This window comes from Miscanthus floridulus, chromosome 7 (genome assembly GCF_019320115.1).
Source record: "Miscanthus floridulus cultivar M001 chromosome 7, ASM1932011v1, whole genome shotgun sequence".
NCBI classification, from domain to species: domain Eukaryota; kingdom Viridiplantae; phylum Streptophyta; class Magnoliopsida; order Poales; family Poaceae; genus Miscanthus; species Miscanthus floridulus.
The window spans coordinates 107,560,850-107,583,725 of NC_089586.1; the positions used below are offsets into that span (position 1 = coordinate 107,560,850).

The 22,876-nt window shown below is 43.9% G+C and overlaps 1 protein-coding gene across 1 annotated transcript; it reads right to left on the bottom strand.

Annotated features, from left to right (window-relative positions):
* Positions 1-14,259: 14,259 nt before the first annotated feature.
* Positions 14,260-16,993, bottom strand: LOC136464180 (probable protein phosphatase 2C 25). The gene is made up of 5 exons (XM_066463139.1): positions 16,828-16,993; positions 16,231-16,657; positions 15,204-15,568; positions 14,775-15,011; positions 14,260-14,690 (listed from the first exon to the last, which is right to left on the bottom strand). Exons 2-5 carry the CDS (start codon positions 16,544-16,546, stop codon positions 14,430-14,432), a joined length of 1,179 nt encoding a protein of 392 aa, XP_066319236.1. The 5' UTR covers positions 16,547-16,657; positions 16,828-16,993; the 3' UTR covers positions 14,260-14,429.
* Positions 16,994-22,876: the final 5,883 nt, after the last annotated feature.

Below are 22,876 nucleotides of genomic sequence, written 5' to 3' on the forward strand. Positions count from 1 at the left end.
CCCCCAAAACGGACAGAAAAGGAAATGGGGAAAGGAGTCCTTGACGCGCGAGATCCACTGACCGGACGCTCCGGTTGGTATGGTGCGACCGGATGCTATCACCCAGCGTACCGGTCGATTCCAGAGAGGGTCCGAATCCTCTAAATTCGCGACCGGACGTGTCCGGTGGTCGCATGACCGGACGCAGGTAGGGTCCGGTCAGTTTAAACTTTGTCATCCTCCAATCGACCGGACGCTGAGGCCTTTCTGACCGGACGCACAGACGCAGCGATCCGGTCACTCCTTCAACAGCAGTTCACCACCTGTGAACTGACCGGACGCTGGACAGCAGCGTCCGGTGCAGCGTCCGGTGCACCTTTTACAGCAACCCTTCAACATTCCTTCGCGCTACCTGTTCCCAATCAAGTCCCAACTTGAATAAGATCCAAATAAACACCAATTGGGACTGATGTGAGTGACCTCTCTCAAACCCTCATATTTTTCAAAATATTTTGCCTTAGGCTATAATTCTTTTTAAGAAAATAGGCAACAAGAGGGCAAATGGAACAAAACGACAAAACAACATTCATGCATATGTAATACTTGTAAGTAAATCTAGTTGCTTGTCAAGTTTGATCCAAGGTTAAGCTTCTTCACACGCTTTTCGGCGGTTATCTTAACCATGTTAGACAAGCCCTATATGCATTGCCACAAATTAAACATGTTGTATATTACAATGAATGCAAGGGACAACACAAGCTCAATTTTTAGTGAAGTTACTAAAATCAAGTACATTGAGCTCGTTCCGCAATCTACAAAATGTAGCCTCATCTAGCGGTTTAGTGAAGATATCCGCTAATTGATCTTCGGATCTTACACCTTCTAGTGATATATCATTTTTAGCTACATGATCTCTTAGAAAGTGATGGCGGATATCTATATGCTTGGTGCGAGAGTGTTGAACCGGATTATTTGCAAGTTTTACCGCACTTTCATTATCGCACAAAAGAGGTACTTTCTCTAGAACTACTCCATAGTCTAGTAAAGTTTGTTTCATGTATAATATTTGTGCACAACAAGCACCCACGGCAATGTATTCCGCTTCGGCGGTGGACAAAGCCACACTATTTTGTTTCTTGGAGGACCAAGACACAAGTGATCTACCAAGCAAATGGCACCCTCCGGATGCGCTCTTTCTATCAACTTTGCATCCGGCGTAATCCGAATCGGAATAGCCAATTAATTCAAATAAAGCTCCTTTGGGATACCAAAGGCCAATGCTTGGTGTGTGCTTAAGATACCTAAGGATTCTTTTTACGGCAATTAAATGAGTTTCCTTAGGACTAGCTTGAAATCTAGCACATATACACACACTAAACATGATGTCGGGCCTAGATACGGTTAAATATAACAAGCTACCAATCATGGAACGGTAGAGAGTTTGATCAACCGAGTTACCTCCCTCATCTAGGTCGAGATGTCCATTGGTAGGCATTGGGGTCTTGATTGGCTTACATTCATCCATCTTGAATCTCTTGAGAAGATCTTTTGTGTATTTCTCTTGAGAGATGAAGATGCCTTCTTTCATTTGCTTGACTTGAAAACCAAGAAAGAATGTAAGCTCACCAATCATTGACATCTCAAACTCCTTAGACATTAATTCACCAAATTCTTTGCATGAGTCTTCATTTGATGATCCAAAGATGATATCATCAACATATACTTGACAAATGAAGATATGCCCATCAAGCTTCTTGGTGAATAGTGTGGTATCGACCTTCCCAATGGTGAAGCCCTTCTCAATAAGGAAGTCCCGAAGGCGCTCATACCAAGCTCTTGGGGCTTGCTTAAGCCCATATAGTGCCTTGGACAACCTATAAACATGATTAGGATATCTAGGGTCTTCAAACCCGGGAGGTTGATCAACATAGACTAGTTCATTAATAAAGCCATTTAAGAATGCACTTTTCACATCCATTTGATATAGTTTCATTTCATGATGTGATGCATATGCAAGAAGGATACGGATGGCTTCTAATCTTGCAACCGGTGCAAAGGTTTCTCCAAAATCTAAACCTTCAACTTGAGAGAACCCCTTTGCTACTAGTCTTGCCTTGTTCCTCACAACAACACCTTGATCATCTTGCTTGTTGCGGAACACCCACTTCGTTCCAATGACTCTTGCACCTTTTGATCGCTCTTCAAGATTCTAAACTTCATTGCGAGTGAAGTTGTTCAACTCTTCATGCATGGCATTGATCCAATCCGGATCTTTGAGAGCTTCTTCTACCTTGGTAGGCTCATAGCAAGAGACAAAAGAGTGATGAGCAATAAATCAGGTAAGTTTTTGAGATCGAGTCATCACCCCCTTTGTTGGACTCCCTATGATGAGATCTTATGGATGATCTTGTAGGAGAGGTGTATTTCTTCTATTGACCACTTGAGGAGGAGGTTGTGGAGCATCAACATCTTGTGCTTGTACCACCATTTGCTCATGGAAGATATGAGTATCTTCATTTTCTACTCTCCCAACTTTTTCACCATCTTGTGGTACATTTGATGAAGAGGATTGATTAATGACTTGTACATCATCTTCATCATCTTTTGGCTTGATGTCTCCCACCGGAATATTCTTCATAGCCTCCCTCAATGGTTCATCACCTACATCATCAAGATTCTCATGTGCTCCTTGGGAGCCGTTAGATTCATCAAATTCCACATCATATGTTTCTTCAACCAAGCCGGTGGCATGATTAAATACTCTATATGCTTTGGACTTCAATGAGTAACCAACAAGAAAACCTATATCACAACGCCTTTGAAACTTTCCTAGGTGTTGCCGCTTCTTGTAGATGTAGCACTTGCAACCAAACACCCTAAAGAAGGAGATGTCCGGCTTCTTCCCATTGAGCAACTCATATGGAGTCTTGACAAGGAACTTTTGAAGAAATAGGCGATTGGATGCATAACATGTGGTGTTGATTGCTTCCGCCCATAGAGCTTCGGGGGTGTTGTACTCATCTAGCATTGTCCTTGCAAGAGTGATCAAAGTCCGGTTCTTCCTCTCAACTACACCATTTTGTTGAGGAGTATAGGTTGCGGAGACTTCATGTTTGATTCCAACTTCATCACAATAAGCTTCTATGTTTGTGTTATCAAACTCTTTGCCATTGTCACTTCTTATCTTCTTGAGCTTCACTTCAAATTCATTTTGAGCTCTCTTGGCAAACTTCTTGAAACAAGATGCAACTTCGGATTTGTCATGAAGGAAGAACACCCATGTATATCTTGAATAGTCATCCACAATCACAAGACAATAGAGATTTCCTCCCAAACTCTTGTATGTTGTTGGTCCAAATAAATCCATGTGTAGGAGTTCTAGCACTCTTGTGGTTGACATGAAAGCTTTGGTTGGATGAGTGTTTGCAACTTGCTTGCCGGCTTGACATGCACTACAAAGCTTGTCTTTTTCAAACTTTATATCCTTCAACCCTCTCACCAAATCATTCTTCATAAGCTTCTTGAGTGAGCTCATCCCAACATGAGCAAGTCTTCTATGCCATAGCCACCCAAGTGTTGTTTTGGTGAATAGGCAAGTCTTCAAGTTTGCATCTTCGGAGGTGAAGTCAACTAGATATAAGTTGTTGTATCTAAATCCATTGAATATCACTTGATTGTCATCTACCTTGGACATAACCACCTCCTTCTCGGTGAATAAGCATTGAAAGCCAAGATCACACAATTGCCCAACGGATAGCAAGTTGAAGCTCAATGAAGCAACATAAAGTACATTGGAGATGGAATGATCATTTGATATTGCCACTTTGCCCAATCCTTTAACCTTGCCCTTTGAATTATCTCCAAATGTTATTTTCTCTTGTCCATCTACCTCTTCATCTAGTGAGGTGAACATACGAGGGTCACCGGTCATATGTTGAGTGCAACCACTATCAATAACCCAATGACTTCCACCGGTCTTGTAGTTCACCTACACACAAGAGATTCAAGCTTTAGGGATCCAAGCTTGTTGAGGGCCCTTCACCTTCTCAACAAGTGACTTAGCCACCCAAATTTTCTTAGGCCTACTCTTGTTGGGGGGACCCAAGAACATGACTTTCATCTTTCCACTCGAATCTTTTCTAAGCATGTAGTGAGCATTGAAAGCAAAGGGTCTAGCATGCTTGGGCAAGGGTTGTGGCGGTGGAGTTTGACACTCATGAGCAAAGTGGCCTTCTTGTCCACATTCAAAACATCTCTTTAGCTTTGGCTTTGGCTTTGATTGTTGATGTTGAGCTTGAGCCTTCTTCTTCTCTACACTTGCCATATATCCAATGCCACTTCTATCCATCTTCATGACGGTATTCATGAGTAGCTCACTTTGGAGATGCTTGCCTCTAGCAAACTTGCTCAATCCCACCTTGAGATGCTCTTTCTCCATCTTGAGCTTCTTGTTCTCTTCCTTGAGAAGATCATTGTTCTTCTCCTCCTTGAGTTTCTTGACTTCTTCTTTTAACTTCTCATTTTCAAGGATCACCTCTTTGTCATGATCAAGAGTTTCTAGCACAATGGTGTTGTGACTTTTCATTTCTTCAAGATCTTTCATGAGCTTCTCATTGTTACTCTTGAGCTTGACATACTCATCATAGTTATTGCACTCAACCACTTGCTTGCCCTTGCTACTAGATCCATGCTCAATGCTTTCATCAATTAAATCATCACATGAGGTAGCTATATCAATCTTAACAACATGGTTCGTAGCATCATGTGGCTCATTTGGTAAGAATTCTTGTGCAATAATAAGGGTATCATAATTGATCTTTAGAGTTGCATATTCATCTTTTAGCTTATTGTGACTAGTGATAAGCTCATTGTGCACCCACTCAAGTTTATCATTTTTATCTTTAAGCTCTTTCTTAGAAGATTTGAGCTCCTTGAGTTTGGATGATATAGAATCATTTGTTTCTTTGAGCTCATCATTGGCCTTTTCTAATGTGTCACATTTAGCTAAGAGTGAGTCATTTTTAGCATCAAGTTTTTCATTTGTAGCTCTACTCTTTCTAATGATCTTAGTATATTTTCTTAGTATTTTGACAAGATCATCATAGGTAGGTGAGTCATCATCATCGCTATCACTATCATCATCACTAGCATGTTCATCATCACTACTATCATCACTCTTAGTTACCTTGCGTTCACCTTTGGCCATAAGACATAGGTGTGTAGAGGATGATGGCGATGGTGGTGGTGAAGATGCAATATCAATAGCAATGCCGGCCACCTTTTCATCGTCACTATCATCATCGGATGATCCACTTGATGAATCAATGTCCGTGAGCCAATCACCGACAATATAGGCCTTGCCACTCTTCTTCTTCTTGTAGAACTCCCTCTTTTTGCCATCTCTCTTCTTGTATGGCTTGTTCTTCTTCTTTTCATCTTCATCACTTGAATCATCTTTCTTGCCCTTGTTCTTGAACTTGTCTTTCTTGGGCTTTGTGCATTGATGAGCTAGATGACCAAGTTCACCACAATTGTAGCAATCCATCTCGGAGATTGGCTTTCTTCTTGAGCTAGTGAAGAACTTCTTCTTCTTGCCATCAAACTTGATGCCACTCTTGTTTAGCCTTTTTAGCATCTTGGTGGTCTTCTTCACCATGAGGGCAAGGCTTTCTTCATCATCTTCATCACTTGAGCTCTCATACTCAAGTCTTGCTTTGCCCTTGTCTTGGCTAGCTTTGAATGCTAGGTCCTTCTCTTTCTTCTTTATAGAGGATGAGCCATCTTGTGGTGTGATGTGCATGTACATCTCATGAGCATTGATCTTTCCCAAGATTTGTGTCGGTGTAGCGGTGGAAAGATCACCTTGATGTAGCACGGTCACAATGTGCCCATATTTATCAATGGGGAGGACACTCAAGATTTTTCTCACAACATCGGATGGTGACATTTGAGTAAGTCCAAGCCCATTGACTTCCTCTACAAGAACATTTAATCGAGAATACATCTCATTAGCACTTTCTTTGGGAAACATCTCAAAAGAATTTAGCTTTTTAATCACAAGATGATAGCGTTCCTCACGCTCACTCTTGGTTCCCTCATGGAGCGCACAAACATCTGACCATAGAGCATGGGCGTCTTTGTGGTTCCTTACACGATTGAACACCTCTTTGCAAAGGCCTCTAAAAATGGTGTTGCGAGCCTTTGCATTCCATTTCTCATAATTCACTTCATCGCCTTGAAGTTGTGCGGCATTCCTAGGTGCGGGGAACCCTTGAGAGGCGGCTCTAAGAATTCCAACATCTAGAGCTTCTAAGTATGCCTCCATGTGGATTTTCCAATATGGAAAATCATCTCCCTCAAAGATAGGAGGAGGCCCATCCCCGTGAGACATCTTGCTCTAAGCGATTAAGCTTAAAAACGTGAGCACGAGGCTCTGATACCAATTGAAAGGATCAAGATGCCCAAGAGGGGGGGGGGTGAATTGGGCTAATTCTAAATTCTCTTGCAATAATCAAATCCTACGGATAGCCCAATTAACCCCTTGTGCCTAGAAAAGTGTTTATATCAAACTAATGCACAACAACCTCTCAACCTATGTTCCAAACTTACTCTAGCAAGCAATTCTATGAATGTAAAACAAGTATTGAATTGCTCAAAGTAAATACTCAAAGTAAGTGGAGAGAGAAAGGAACGCGGCGATGTTTTGCCGAGGTATCGGAGAGTCGCCACTCCCCACTAGTCCTCGTTGGAGCACCCGCGCAAGGGTGTAGCTCCCCCTTGATCCGCGCAAGGATCAAGTGCTCTCTACGGGTTGATTCTTCGACACTCCGTCGCGGCGAATCACCCAAAACCGCTCACAACTTGAGTTGGGTCACCCACAAGCTCCGCCGGGTGAACACCAAACTCTCAATCACCACCAAGCCGTCTAGGTGATGGCGATCACCAAGAGTAACAAGCACGAACTCTCACTTGACCACGCGAAGCCTAATGAGAAGATGGATGCACACTTTGCTACTCTTGATTTGCTAGTGAGGCTACTCTCTTGGATTCTCAAATCACAAACACCTCACTAGGATCTTGCTCTTCTTGGCACTCACAAACGTGTTTCTCAGCTGTTGGAATGAGCAAAGGATGCTCCACTCACGAGTGGAGCTTCTATTTATAAGCCAGCCTGAAAAACTAACCGTTATGAGTTTCTGCGGGATGACCGGACGCTCCGGTCGTGATGACCGGACGCTCCGGTCAGTTCAACCCGCGAACCAGCATTCAAGTGATGACCGGACGCTGTCAGGGTCCGGTCAGTACCGACCGGACGCATCCGGTCGCTCTTGGATGCTTACTGTAAATGACCAGACGCTGGATACTCAGGGTCCGGTCACACTGACCGGACGCGTCCGGTCACACTTTTCCAAGTCTGGACCCTTACTGGAGTTGACCGGACGCTGGCCCTCAGCGTCCGGTCACATGACCTCCCAGCGTCCGGTCACACCAGACTTGATCTTCTCGGTCAAATGAACTGACCGGACCCTGCGGCCAGCGTCCGGTCGCACCGGAGCCAGCGTCCGGTCAGTATTTGACCCTCCATTCACTTCCAACTTCCGAACATATGTGAATGAAGTTTGCTCCAAAGGATCTTAGGCATTCATAGGAGCTACCTAGAGCTAGTTTTAACAAGTGTGCACCACACCTAACTCACTAGACTCAACTAGGTCAAGCTACCCGTTCATACCCCCCTTCATAGTACGGCCAAAGGAAAAACAAAGTCCTAAACTACTCTAAGTGTCTCTCCAACTCCAATCGACACTTAGAACTAGTCATCCTTAACCTTGTCGTCCATCCTTTGAAAACCGAAACGATTCCCATCGTAGGGGCATGACAACCTCGATTGCCCAATCGATCTCCATTACCATGACCTAACTTACTTGTCTCTGCAAAACACACGTTAGTCATAGTAATCTTTGTATTGGCATTAATCACCGAAATCCAACTAGGGGCCTAGATGCTTTCACTAGGCACCTCGACGCCGTGAGTTATGGCGCCGAGACGTGTAACCTTGACGTCGTGAATCACGACACCGATCCCCAGGGTCCAAAGCTTAGTTTACGTCGCTTAGGGGTCTAAACCTGATTTTTTTTTTCAAAAAAAGGGGCCAAATTGCAAAAAAAAAAAAAAAATGGGCGTCTGGCACCATCCTCGGTGCTGTCGATGCCGGCAGCCCTGTCGTTGCAACAACCACCATCACCAACTGCCGAGGTACGACAATGGCGTGGGCGCTGGCGCGGCCACCGACGTGGCGCATGCGTCGATGAAGAGCAAGCCCAAAAAGATCCCGCAGCGTGGCCTCGACGTGGCGCAGCTCGAGAAGCTGCGGATCAAGGAGCAAAAGAAGATGGAGGGAGTCGCTGCCATGTCGATGTCGAGGGCCACGCACCTTTAAGAAAAAGGAGTTTTATCTCTGCTTTTATAGAAAGCAACAGAAATATATGGTACATGCTGGGGTTACCAGCTACAAAAGAGCATCAACAGAATCACAACCCTATTATAGAGACTATATTTCTACGATGTCAGACTCAGAATAGGCGCTGGGCTGGAAGTTCTTCATCCACTTCATGATATCATCCTTAGCGAGATCAAAGAGCTTCCTGTCTTCCTCCTTTAGCAACAGCCTCCACTTCTGCATTAAGAATATAGCACAATAGATGACATCAGAAGGAGCTTTAGGAAATTTTTTCTCTATCGCCATCTTGTTCCTTGTTGTCCAGATTGTCCAAGCAAATCCTGCAAACATGAATATGATCATTCTACTAGGAAAGGGTCCCTTGCCCTGAATCCAGAAACTAAACTCCCCTATAGACTTTGGAGCACGCAGGTTGAAAACCTCCTCAATCACACGCCAAACAAACTTAGCAATGTGATATTTAAAGAAAATGTGATCCACCATTTCAGAGTTCCCACACACACAGCAGCCCCTGCTGCCTTTCCACCCCTTTTGATCAGACTTTGTGCAACCTGCAGTTTGTTATTAAAAATCTGCCACAAGAAAACCTTGATCTTTAATGGCAGTTTGGCTTTCCAAATGTAACTAGCCATTTTACTAGCTACCCCACAATCAGTTAAGAATCGATATAGTGATTTAGTTGAGAATTTCTTATTACTTTCAAGAGCCCAGATAACTGAATCCCGGTTAGAATTTAAATTGACAGCATGAAGTTCACCCACCAGCTCCAACCTTCTGTTATATTCACTCACAGATAAAGTTCTCCTGAACTCTATCCCCCATTGGCCTTCATCTAGACAATCTGCCACAGAACTATTAGGCTCTCTCACCATCTTGAACAGATCATCATATGAAATGCAGAGAGGTACTTCATGTAACCAACAATCTAACCAGAACTTGCAGTGACATCTATCTCCAACTCTAAAGATAGCCCCCCACTTAAAAAGATGTTTGACTTTATGTTAGAATAAAAAAAACTCCCCTCAGGCATATATTTAGCCTTAACCAATTTAAACCACAACTCATCTGGTTCTTGAAAGAGTTTCCAAATCCACTTAACCAACAAACAATCATTCATGGTTCTTGTATTTATGATGCCTAGACCCCCCTGGTCCTTAGGCCTAGTAACCATCTCCCATTTTTGTCATATAATACTTGAAATTGCCAACGGTCCCTTGCCAAAGGAACTTTGCCCTAATACTATCCGTTTGTTTATGTACCCCATCCTGGAGATAATATAACCCCATACAGTAGATAGGAATACTGCTCAAACAAGAATTAGTGAGAATATGTTTACCCCCAGAAGTTAAATGCTTCCCTTTCCAAGGGTCCAATATCCTAAAAATTTTCTGAACAATATGACTAAAGCCAGAGCTATAGTGATCTGAGAGTCACCCACAGGAATCCCCAAGTACTTAACAAGTAAATCTCCCAAAACACAATTCAGTTTGTTGGCCATAAGTTCTTTCTCCCCTTGAGTAACCCAAAAACAAAAACTTCACTCTTATGAAAATTAAATTTCAGCCCAGATAACCATTCAAAGCAGTATAGTACCAATTTCAAATTAATTATAGATTGCTCTGAACCGTCTATCATCAGAACAGTATCATCTGCATACTGCGTGAGAGATCCCCCTAGGGATAAGATCATCCAAAACCCCTTTAATATGATTTTTTGGACAGCCTTTTCTATCATTACCCCTAGAGCATCAGCTACCAGGTTAAAGAGAAGAGGGGATAGTGGATCCCCCTGTCGAAGTCCTAGTGGATCCCCCTGTCGAAGTCCTCTATAAGTTCTAAAGTAGGAGCTTCTCTCCATTAACATTCACACACACTCTACCCCCTTTAACAGTATCCATGACCCATTTGATCCATTAAGAAGGGAACCCTCTCCCTTCCAAAATCTTCTCAAAAAAATCCCATCTCACCCTGTCATATGTCTTCTCAAAATCAATCTTTAAAATCAAACCTTTTCTCTTAGACTTCCTCATCTCATGTAAGACTTTATGTAGCACCACCACTCCTTCCAAGATATTTCTCCCTTTTATAAATCCAGTTTGGTTTCTCCCAATACACTTTTGAGCAATAGGAACTAGTCTATTAGTGAGAACCTTGGTAAACCATTTATAAACCACATTGAGCAGACAAATAGGTCTGAACTGCTTTATAGTGTTAGCCTCTTTAAGCCTTGGAACCAAGGTAATCACCCTGTAATTAAGTCTTTTCATGTCCAACAGACCAGCCCAAAAATCCTGAAACATTGCCATCAAATCCTTCTTGATTAATTCCCAAAAATTCTTGTAGAAAGTGACTCCAAAGCCATATGGACCAGGAGCAGAACACTCTTTCATCTCCATTATAACAGATTTAATCTCCTCCAGACTAAAAGCTTTAATCAAGTCAGCTTTATCCCCATCATCCAGAGTTAAACTAGATGGCCAAAAAATGCCCCCTAGCCTCAAAAAACAGGCATCATTATGTCCAAACAAACCCTTGTAATATTCTACCACATGAGCAGTCACCTCCTTTTGTCCTCTGATTTTTCCATTATCTGTCTCCAAATATGCAATATTATTCTTCCTCCTTCTCCCATTAGCAAACTGGTGGCAACACTTAGTGTTAGCATCACCTTTTAGAATCCAATTATCACCAACACTTTGTTTCCAGTATATTTCTTCCAATTTGTCCATTTCCTCTAGCTGTTTCTCCAAATCAATCCTCTCCTCCCGTTCCAAGATATCTAATAGTCTGCTTTCAGCAAAAGAGTCAATTTCCTGCATTCTCTTGGTTATACTAACTTTGTTCTCCCTTTGTGAGCCAACCAAATTCAGGTTCCACCCTTTTAAAAACTTCCTAAGAGCTTGCAGGCACCCAAGCCACTTGTCCAAAGAGTAAGTTTGGTCACTAAATTTGGCCCTGACTTCACTCCATTTATCAGAAACCATCTTGTGGAAACCATCACTGTGCATCCATTGTTCTTGAAAGAAGAAGTATTTTAGCCTGGGGTTCCCCTGTTCCCCAGAGTCCAAAATCAGGGGGCAGTGGTCAGAGCCCACTCTAGCTTTTGACCAAGCAAAGCATTTGGGAAACCTGTCCTCCCAATCATTAGTAGCTAGAATTCTATCTAATTTCACCAGAATAGGATGCTTCTGTTTATTAGACCAAGTAAATTTAGCACCTGATATAAAAAGCTCCCTTAGATGAAATCTCCCAATGAAGTCATTGAACAAAGTCATCAATTTCTGGTCCCCTTGACCAACATTCCTTTCTTTATCACTTCTAATCAGATTAAAGTCGCCCCCCAACAGGATAGGTAAAGATTCCTTTCCACAAAAATCAGACAGTTCTTGTAAGAAATCACCAGAATGCTCATGCTGGGCAGGACCATAAACATTAACCATCTAGAATCTAAAATTTTTAATCCTATTCCTAATCAGAGCAGCCAAAAAATAACTAGCCAACTCTACTTGTTCAAATTCCAAATCATCATTCCTAATACCCAAGATCATACCCCCTGAGTGACCTCTAGCTGGAGACCATCTCCAACTAAAATCCTTGTTACCAGCCATTTCTTTCAACTCCCAATCTCCAAAGTCCTGTTTAATAGTCTCTTGTAGGGCAACAATGTCTAACTCCTCTTGTAGAATGTGATCCCTAACTAATTTTCTTCTGTTGTATTTCCCTAGGCCGAGGAACGACGTAGATATCAACAATCAATTTTGTTTCATGCCTGGAAGGCCAACCACAGAAGCAATCTTCTTAATAAGACAGGTTATGGAGCGGTTTTGAGAGCAGAAGAAGGACCTCCACTTGGTTTTCATTGACTTGGAGAAGGCTTATGACAAGATACCGAGAAATGTTATGTGGTAGTCTTTGGATAAACATAAAGTCCCATCAAAGTACGTGACCCTAATCAAGGACTTGTACAACAATGTTATGACTAGTGTTCGAACAAACGATGATAACATAGATTACTTCCCGATTAAAATTAGACTTCATCAAGGGTCAGCCTTAAGCCCGTATCTCTTTGCCTTGGTAATGGATGAGGTTACCAGGAACATACAAGGGGATATTCCTTGGTGTATGTTGTTCGCTGATGATGTAGTGTTAGTGGACGAAAGTCAGGCAGGAGTAAACAGGAAACTAGAGTTATGGCGGCAGACCCTTGAGTCTAAAAGTTTTAGATTGAGTAGAACTAAAACCGAATACATGAGATACGACTTTGACGGAGCTGTACAGGAGGAGGGAGATGTGAGTTTGGAAGGTCAAGTAGTGCCTAAGAAGGATACCTTTTAGCATCTGGGATCGATGCTACAGAGGGATGGAGATATTGATGCGGACGCTAGCTATAGAATCAAAGCAGGGTGGATCAAGTGGCGACAAGCTGCTGGCATTCTCTGTGACAAGAGGGTACCACAAAAGCTAAAAGGCAAGTTCTATAGAACGGCGATTAGACCGGCTATGTTGTATGGAGCAGAATGTTGGCCTACAAAGATTCGACATGTTCAACAACTGAGTGTTGCAGAAATACGTATGTTGCGATAGATTTGCAGTCACACAAGAATGGACCGAGTTCGGAACGATGATATACGTGATCGCCTAGAGGTAGCACTAATTGAAGAAAAGCTTGTCCAACATCGGTTGAGGTGGTTTGGCCATGTCCAAAGAAGACCTCTAGAGGCACCAGTGCATTGTGGAGTCCTAAGCCAAGCTAATAATAATATGAGGAGAGGTAGAGGAAGACCGAAATTGACATGGGGGGAGGCAATAAAAAGAGATTTGAAAGCTTAGGATATACCTAGAAATCTATGTTTGAATAGTACTTGAAAAGCAGCTATTGAAGTACCTGAACAGTGACTTGGGGTTCTTGGTGGGTTTCAACTCTAGCCTACCCCAACTTGCTTGGGACTGAAAGGCTATGTTGTTGTATTTCCCTAGGCCTCTGACATTCCAAACTGAAATCCTCATTGGGAAACTTGTATTGGTGTTATATATGCTACCAGAAATTGTCTACTGGAGCCTTTGTTTACCGTTTGTGCAATTTTCAAGGAAATGGCCCGTACAGATGTCTTGCAGTCATGGTGTTCGATAAGTCTGAGAATGAACAACGGGTATTAGTTATTAGTATGTACAGTCCAGTTGCCAATGTGCTATAACATGACTGTTAATCTCCGGAACTTTGCTTTTTTAGATTAAATGTCATTTTAATGTCGGTGTTTAATTTTATAATATTGTTATGTTATTGTGCGATCTATGTATTTTAATATAAAAATTTTGTTATCTCGTGGCAACGCACGGGCACGATACTAGTAAAGAAAAAAGAAAAAAGTCTCCTCCAATTTCCGCAGTCGTATCCGCTCTCCATCTAGCTTTTTCTCATGAGATCGAAATTTCCATCCATCTTTTTCCAATGAGATCGAAATTATTGGACACATGAGTAAATTAAGAAAAAAAGTTTCAAGGTGAGAAAATTGTAAGGGACAAAGAAACTATTAAAAGAGGTTAGGTTTGTCAAAAATAGTTCAATGTTCCAAATGCAAAATTGTTTAAGAAATTAATAAAGAAAACTATTAGAGGGAAATAAATTGATGTTGCTACTTATTTTGTTAACTTGCTAAACATATTAGTTTAGTAAGTTAATTTTAGAAAACACCTAGAGTTGCTCATATAAACTCCTAATCGAGCTATGATACCGCAAAACCTAATGTTGAAGCAAACAAATTCCAGCCACTCACTAGTGCACAAAGCATTTCCCGCATCATCAGTATTGTTAAGCATCGCACAACAGCATGCATAGCCTCTTATTTCGAGCAAATCAGACATTGCAAAAGTGCCATGAAGTATTGTACTTAGTACTCAGCAAAGGCAAAACTAAAAGGCAAAGCCTGGTAAAGCATAACACTCAGATAGTCAGATGCTACTTGAATGCCGTACATCAAAATTGTGCTGCTCAATTAGTTGTGAGATGATATGGCGGTTATCCCTGAGAAACTTGAAGGGCCAACTGAATCAACAAAACCACGGACTGAAAGTTCTGGCACAGAAGTATCCCTCTCTTGCAGTAATCCATGTTCTATGTAAACAACAACTACTGTAATGTCATCGTGGAAGAAGCGGCGAACTCCCTTTTCAACTTTCCTGAGGTCATCATACCTCATTTCCCTCTTCTGCGCAGCTTGTTTCAATGCTGCCCTTACCAGCCTCTTTGCGATTCCCTATCAGCATTGGGGGCATTAGATTTAAGTAAGTCTTTCTACAAAGAGAACAAACCATTTGACAGTTAGGTGTTGAAGACATACTCTCCGTGGATTGCTGTGGACAATTTCAACGGCCTGTTGATTTGTCAACTGCTCCCAAAGACCATCAGATGCAAAAATAATAAATTTATCTTGTGGATTAAGCACCCTTGTACAGATAGATGGCTCTGCTGTAAGAATAGGCCGGCGGAGAGGCTCCGAAAGGCGGAAACGAGTAATAGAGGGATCAAGAGCAAATTCTCGCCTCTTCAAGTAAGCATCCCCAATTGTCCTTGAAACCTATTAGAAAAAAATCAGGAAACATGATCAAAAGGGTATCATTAATTTTGGCAAGATATTCTCTTTTTTTTTTAAAAAAAAGGTAAAATATTACCTGTATGTCACTAACAGACATAAAGCTGCAAGTTATAATATTTAACGTTTCCTTAGGCTAAGAAAGATATTAAGATGCAGTAACTGTTGTTCACCAACCTGAATTATGCCCTTGATGCGCCAAACACCATGCTTGAGAACAACAATTTGAGAATCATCTGGATGACGGGATATAAGTTCCTGCCTGACCTCCTCCATACTTGCATTATGATCTCTTGTGAGTGGTTCAGCCACGATCTTGTTTGATCTACCTAGACAGCCAATTACAGCCCTGGAATCACCTAGATTAGCCACATATAGTGTCCCTCTCCATATGACACCAACTAGACAGCAGGATCCAACCGCAGCAATCAAAGGCTTTATAAAACATGTTCTCCGCACAAGTGTCAAAAAGCCTTCCTCAGTAGCAGAAACCGCACTCCGAACTACATCCTCAGATATTGTTCCATTTTCCTGAGCAAGTCCTACAAGATAGGACAGCAGAGGATATTATTATAGCGCAGTGGAGAAAACAGGATCAGTCAGAGTATGCTTGCCATTTGCAATGATAAGAAAGGTCACAGTAGCCACAGGTGCTCAGCAGCACCTCAACAAGTGAAGTCAATCTGCCAGAATTACACAACATAAAGTTGAGCAACTGAACACAACAAGAATCTACCTAATCTGCTATTGCAAAGGACCACGAATACTGATAGCTCGTCCAATGATCAGAATCCACTCAGTCACTGGAAAGACTATTGCATTGTCCATTGCTCTGCTCATGAAACAACAGCATGCTTAATAAGTGGAAAGTAATCCAACATGTACTGCACTTAGGAAAACAGCACTCATCAAATTTCTCATTTTTCAAACATACAGATTGATGTTCCAAAAACAAAAGTAACATGTGCGTGAGCCCTTGTAAGTGCTCAATTAAAAAAAACATGTTTCAGGCCTCGTAAGTGCCCACTTAAAAAACGGAAGCACAAAACTTAAGTGCGCAGAGCTAACAATCACAGATGGCTATTAGCAGTAAAAAATACAAAATCATTAATCATCACACTAAAAAATGAGACCTACAGGGAAAAAAAAATCATCATCACCATTATTACAAGTGAATTGAGTTATTCCGAAGGCTGCTACTTACGGATGAGGTGTGCGAAGAGGTGGTCAGATATGAAGCGGGATGCCTCAGCGCCGCCGTGACCGTCGTAGACGCCCACGAATGTTGCGGCAGAGCCTGTCTCTACTTGGCTGTGGTCCTCCAACGCCTCGTTGGCCTGCACGACGGCAAACGAGAACTCACCCGCCGCGTGGCGCCCGAGGTCCCGCGACCACAGCAGGTCGTCGGCGACGCCGCGGCCGTTATCGCTGCCGCCGCCGTCCTCATCCTTCCTCGTACGCGCGCACCTCCGGACAGGGCCCAAGCACGCGGACGCAATCTTCGTCAACCACGACCACATCCCTCATTTCCCACCTGACTCGCCGCTCCTCCCCGAACCCCAGAACCGCCGCACCGGATGGGGTCTCTTATTAGCACCACGAATTCGCCCCTCTTCCTGGCAAAATTACACCTGTAACATGACGAAATTAGACTTTCAAGGCCGATCCCCCAGTCGTTGCTTATATAATTAAACACAACATCCAGCAAGGGCTACAATTTGTTCTTTATTCAGATTGCTTCTCCTCGAAGCACGAGAATTGCAGAATGGAAGAGAGAACTCTCGGAAAGTCAGAATCTTACGGAAACGGCCGCTTATTAGTGCAATGATTGGAATTCACGTTTAGGAAACTAGACTAGAGAAACTATCGGCTCGCGGAGATTTTGACTTTGGAAGCTCGGATCGTCAATGAGGTTGTAGCGAAGAAGACCCAGGAGTTTTTGGTTTGGAGAGGTGGAACAGGCTTTACAGGCGGCGGCTCAGCGTGAGTTTTGCAGGGGACCGGATCAGCAGATCTATTTATAGAGCCGTTTAGTTAGAACGACCCTGAGGTTGAGGTTATTGACGAGAGTGGCAGCCTGTAGAAATGTGCGAAAAAAAAAGGGCACCGAAAAAGCAAGAGCGCGCACCTGTGACCGCGACTGGAATCGTCGGATTGGAGAGGGCTTGGGCCTTTGACTCTCTGGTTTGGTTTATGTGGTCATGAGCTCATGGCTATTGGCTCATGGGAGTGCACGAATTATTTAAGCCGCTCACGCTGTTCGCTTAAGTTGAAATTTGGCTTACATTGATGTTTATACTGAATTACTGTGAGAGAAAAACACTGTTAGTTCGCTGAAAGCTACTGCTACACTGTTAGTTCGCTGAAAGCTACTGCTAAAGTAGTGAGAGAAAAATGTTTGCTGTGCTCTGATTAGGTCACGTACACTCTCACCTCTGATTAGTCCCACCTATGCGCCAGTCTATGCATTTCAAGCATCACCGAGTGTGTGTCGACTACAGAGCTGCACAAATGGACAGTTTGTTATCGTCTTAGGTTGAGTCACAGGTTTTGTTGCTCACGAATTTTATCATGCTTAACGGTGAACCTTTGTTATAAAGTGGCTTGCCATGCTTTTGTCCTATGACTCTTGTATTTGCCAAATCGTACTCTACATGCTATATACTACAAATGTACTCATGATGCATCGATACTGGAAGTGTCCTGCTAACCGTACGTCACAAATCAATTGTTGGCGACACCTAGTATGGTCTGGTGTGGAAATATGCAGTGACAAACCAATTACTCCTAGCCATGTTCTGTACACGGAGTATGCAGTGACAAATTAACCAATTACTCGTAGCTATATACATGGAGTGTGTCCAAAATTTCTTTTTCTCTTTTAATATAAAATGGAGTTATATAGTACTAGTGTTAGATAATCTTAGCTATATATGAGTGAGGTCATGTTTGGATCAACTAAGCCGGCTAATTGGGGACAGAGGGAGTACTAGTGCTAGATAATCTTGGCTATATATATACATGGAGCCGTTCGGCTGATGGTTTTTACGACTGATAAGTTGGCTGATGTTGTTTTGTTATGAGAGAAAAATATTATACCATACCTGATAAGTTCAAGCAAACAATGTATAGAATACTCCTAAGTTGCTAGTTGCTAAAAATAGCTCTAGCTGATCCATTATAGATCAAATTTTGAACTATTCAACCATTCAACTTATAAAAAAAGCTATTAGCTAGCTCCTTTCGGCCATTGAAGCTATTAGCTAGCTCCTTCCGACGCCGCTAGAGGCCAGGGATTCCTGAGTGGTTAAAGAGAATAGTTATGTAGGTCCCGCTTGCTAACATCATTATGTTGTAACCTTTCTAGTTTTAATTTAATATGTGCTCAGACAGGCTCCCCAAAAAATTGTTTGAGAAAGAGAGAAGGGCAAGGGGTCGATCCTACTTTTGTGTTTCCAAACAATGAACATAAACAGTTTGTGTTTGTTTTTTATAATTGAATTGTTCTTCGACAGGGGAACTCTAGCAATTTGCTTTTAAAGGATATGGCACGGGTGTAATCAGAGATACGTATGCCTTCAAATGCACGAGACATGACACATGGTAGAAAAACAGGAGACGAGACACGGTAGAAAAACACGAGAACACGAGAGGTATGAGAGAAAAGAGAACACTTAGTCACTTAGAGGACCCATGTGTCGAGGTGGGATCCAACAGTAGATGCCTTTGTTCTAAGGGCTTGTTTGGAACGCAGGAATTGTGCAGTAATTTCACAGGAATCAGTTCAATTTTACAGAAAAAATGCAGGAACAGGAAATATATCACGCGTTCCAAACAGGCCCTAAACACTCGGTACTCATTTACACCGGCGAATCTTCTTTAGCTGCTCCCCGCACTACTCCTGGCCTCCTGCACACATACTCCTTACACTAGCGAATCTTCTTCTTCAGCTGCTCCCTAGAACTCACGTCACGACGGTGTGACGAAGGGCACAACGGCTAGGCTCCCGTGGTGCCCAAATCGCATCGAGATGGAGGCGACCAGCAGATCGGTGAGGACGATGGCCGCCAGCTTGGTGAAGATGAGAAGGACAGGCAGTTCTTTAGAGCCACCATGAGCGCGCTCGGGAGCCGAACGACATACACCATCAACACCAGAACTCCGAAGGTGACCTACGACGTGTGACGAGGCTAATGACAACAACTGCGTCGTAGCCAAGAAGCCCGAAGAGAGGTGCAGGATCGGCGACGATGGTAGGGGCATGCCACTAGCGGAACCAGGGGGCCATGCCCCCCGCGCATCATGTAAAAATTTCAATTGCACACCACAAAAGGTTATAATTTACCTATTTTTATGATAAATTTGTGTATTTTTAATGAATACTAAGTCAAACATTAAAAACTATTGAGTCATACTCCCTCCGTCCCTAAACAACTGTCGTTTTCGCTTTCCGAGAAGCAACTTTGACTTGACGGCCATGATGCACGTCACGACGGCGGCGAAGGGCACAACGGCCAGGCTCCTACGGTGTCCAAACCACATGGAGATGGCGGCGACTAGCAGATCGGTGAGGATGATGGCCGCCAGCTTGGCGCAGATGGGAAGGAGAGGCAGTTCTTTAGAGCCGCCATGAGCGTGACTAGGAGCAGAACGACAGTCACCGTCAGCACTACAACTCTGAAGGTGACCTGTGGCGCGACGTTCCAGGCGGTGACACGTCGCAGCTCCGTGATGAGGCCAATGACGACAGCTGCGTCGTAGCCAAAAAGGACAAAGAGAGCTGCAGGATAGGCCATGACGGTAGGGGCACGCCACTGGCGAAACCAGGGTGCCATGAGGGGCCATCCCCCCCTCCCCGATTTTTTGTAATAACATCAAACAATTTCAATTGCACAACACAAAATTTATTATTTCACCTATTTTTTATGATAAAATTGTGTGTTTTTTATGAATACTAAGTCAAACATTAAAGAGACATACTCCCTCCGTCCTAAAGATGGCAACGGACAATATCCGCACGGATAGTGGCTTCGCACGTCCGTGCCCGCGAGCAAAATCTCATGCCCGCACCCGCGCTTGCCACCCGCCACGGGCAGCAACCTGTGACCGTGCCTGCTATCCGCGGGCAAGGCTCGCCCGTAGGCATGCCCGTGTGCCCGCCGGCAGGTCAACGAGGACGGCGGCCGACCGGGGAGAGCGACGAGGAAGGTGGCCGGCCGGGGCGAGCGACGAGGATGGCCGACGGAGCAACGAGGGCGAGCTACGAGGAAGGCGACCGGCCCGGGCGGTCGACGAGGACGGCGGGCGGAGCGACGAGGACGGCTGGTGGAGCAACGAGGACGAGCGAAGAGGATGGCTCGCCGTCGTCCGGTGGCCCCACCGCCATGGCCCCCACTCGAGGAAGCAGGAGACAGGAGGGGAGGACTCTAGCCATTTCTAGCCTCTGCCCTCTGGATCTAGTGCTCCGCTGTCTTCTTCCCTAATTCGCCTCCCCGCGCGCGCCCGTCCTGCATTCCTGCTTCACCGCCCATGCACGCGCTCGTCCTGTGCTCCCGCGAATCCCACGCCTGGACAGAGGAGGTCGAGCAGGAAGACGCCGCCGATGTAGAGATGGGGAGCATGGCCTGGTGGCGGTTGCCAAGCTGGGCGCGCCCAACCCTGGTGACGCAAGCGGCATGAAAACAGTTGAGGTGGCCATGGAGGGCAACCTTCTTCGATCTCCTCCAATATTCCATGCTAGCGAGAGCCCCATAGGAGAATGGAAAGCTCTCAAGATGGAGGACGCGGTGGTGTGACATGCATAACCTGATTCCTGGATTTGGAGGTGGGATTTGGGAGAGGAAGAAGAGGATTTGTTTCTCTGTTCTTTCTGTTCTTGGCAAAGAACGTGAAAAGAGAGAGAAGTGAGACAGAGGAGGAGGAGGGTGCGGTGTGGTGTTAGGGAGAAGAGTGGCGGTCCACTTGTCAGTGATCGGAGTGGGTCTATCGGGTTTGCGGGTGCGGGTAGGTTATTTCTTTGCCCGTTATCAAATATCCGTTGGGTTGATAGCTGTGCCCGCACCCGTGCCCGTGGGCACAGTTTGGCGCCTGTATCCGCGCCCATCGAGTTTGTTGCCCACGGGTTTGCGGGTATTCTCTACCCGTTGCCATCTTTACTCCGTCCCTAAATAAATGATGTTTTCGCTTTCCGAGCAACAATTTCACAAAAAAAATAAAAATATTAATATTTATGGTACATAATTAATATAATTAGATAGATAGTTGAATCTATTTTGATAATAAATTTATTTGGAGATACAAAGGTTGTACGTGTTTTCTATAAATCCAGTCAAATTTGTGGCACGGAAACAAAAAAACGACAATTATTTAGGGATGGAGGGAGTACATTTGATGTATATATTTATTACGGCATGGAAATCAAAAGCGACAGTTATTTAGAGACGGAGGGAGTAACTCGATGTATATATTTATTATATTTACGAGGTGTCATCATGTTGTCTTCCCCTTAATCAAAAGTCCTAGTTCCGTCACTAGGGCACGCACACTGCTTCAGGCTGAAAATAGGGGCAGCTGATCATCGATTGTGGGAGGAGGAGGAGCAGCAGCAGCAGGATCGGCAGCTGATCATTGACAGTGGGAGGAGGAGGAGTAGCAGGATCGGCCAGCGGCTGATCGGCGACGACGACAATGAGAGGAGGATCGGCGACGACGGCGATTGAGAGGAGGATCGGCGATGACAACGATGGGAGGAGGATCGCCGTCGTCAGGGGCATGGTCCATCGCGCTAGGAGGTGTGCTGATCGGTTGAGTGTCGAGAGGAGGAGCTGCTGTCGCTGGACAGAAAGAACAGGGAGGATGAATTTAATCCAATTGCTCATGTGTGAATTACCAGGGTCATGAGAAGCTTCGTTTGTTCTCTGATAATGTCATTCCAATATTCCATTCATCTGCCCTCTCTGCTCTCTATACCTGAGAGGAGCCCTCTGTCAGTGAGTAGCTTTTGCTGAACCGCCTTTTCTTATTCATCTGTTTCATGGAGCTATCTATCAATGAGGAGTTGGAGATGAACTGAGTAAGATTGTGATGTAGTCTGCTTCGGTCGCTCTCTTTGCAGTCCAATGATGAGTTCCTATGAAAAGGTGAAGATTCTTCCCAAAGGCAAGAGAACAAGCTACGACTCACATATGACAGCAGGCAAGAGAACCCTTAAGCTGTTCGGCTGATGGTTTTTACGACTGATAAGCCAGTTGATGTTGTTTTATTATGAGAGAAAAATACTGTACCATGGCTGATAACCCGGGATGAGAGAAAAACTACTAAGTTGCTAGTTGCTAAAAATAGCTCTAGCTGATCAAACAGTAAGTCTTGTAGATCAAATTTTGAACTATTCAACCATTCAACTTATAAAAAAGCTATTAGCTAGCTCCTTCCGGCCATTGAAGCTTATAAAAGGTTTAGCTAATCTAAACAGAGACATAATTATATATGGACACTGGCGCTCGGTCGTGAACATTAAGGCTTCATTTAGTAGAGCTCGGGAGAGCAGAAAGAAAAAGAGCTTCTATAAACAGCGCATACATCAAAGTTGGAGCCACTAAGAGCTCTACCAAAGGAAGGCCTAAATAATCCGAAGACAGAGATTGGGTTGTTGCAGACGGTGGAATCATGCACGCGACAGGCTATGAAATTTTATTTTCTGCAAAAAAAAAAGGCACGAGGATTTGAACGGTGGCAAACTAAAGCGCACACAAAACTTTCGCTGCCATTGAAGGGAAGCACTCATGATGCATTGATAGCTGGAAGTGTACAGAAAGACGCCGTAGCAAAAGGCTCCTTGCCGAGACCCTCTG

Excerpts from the sequence above, each read along its gene's own strand:
- LOC136464180 (XM_066463139.1), bottom strand. The coding sequence starts at position 16,546 with ATGTGGTCGTGGTTGACGAAGATTGCGTCCGCGTGCTTGGGCCCTGTC. Across the intron at positions 15,569-16,230 it reads CCTCTTCGCACACCTCATCC|GACTTGCTCAGGAAAATGGA; the intron begins GTAAGTAGCAGC and ends CCTATCTTGTAG. Across the intron at positions 15,012-15,203 it reads GCATCAAGGGCATAATTCAG|GTTTCAAGGACAATTGGGGA; the intron begins GTTGGTGAACAA and ends TTTTTCTAATAG.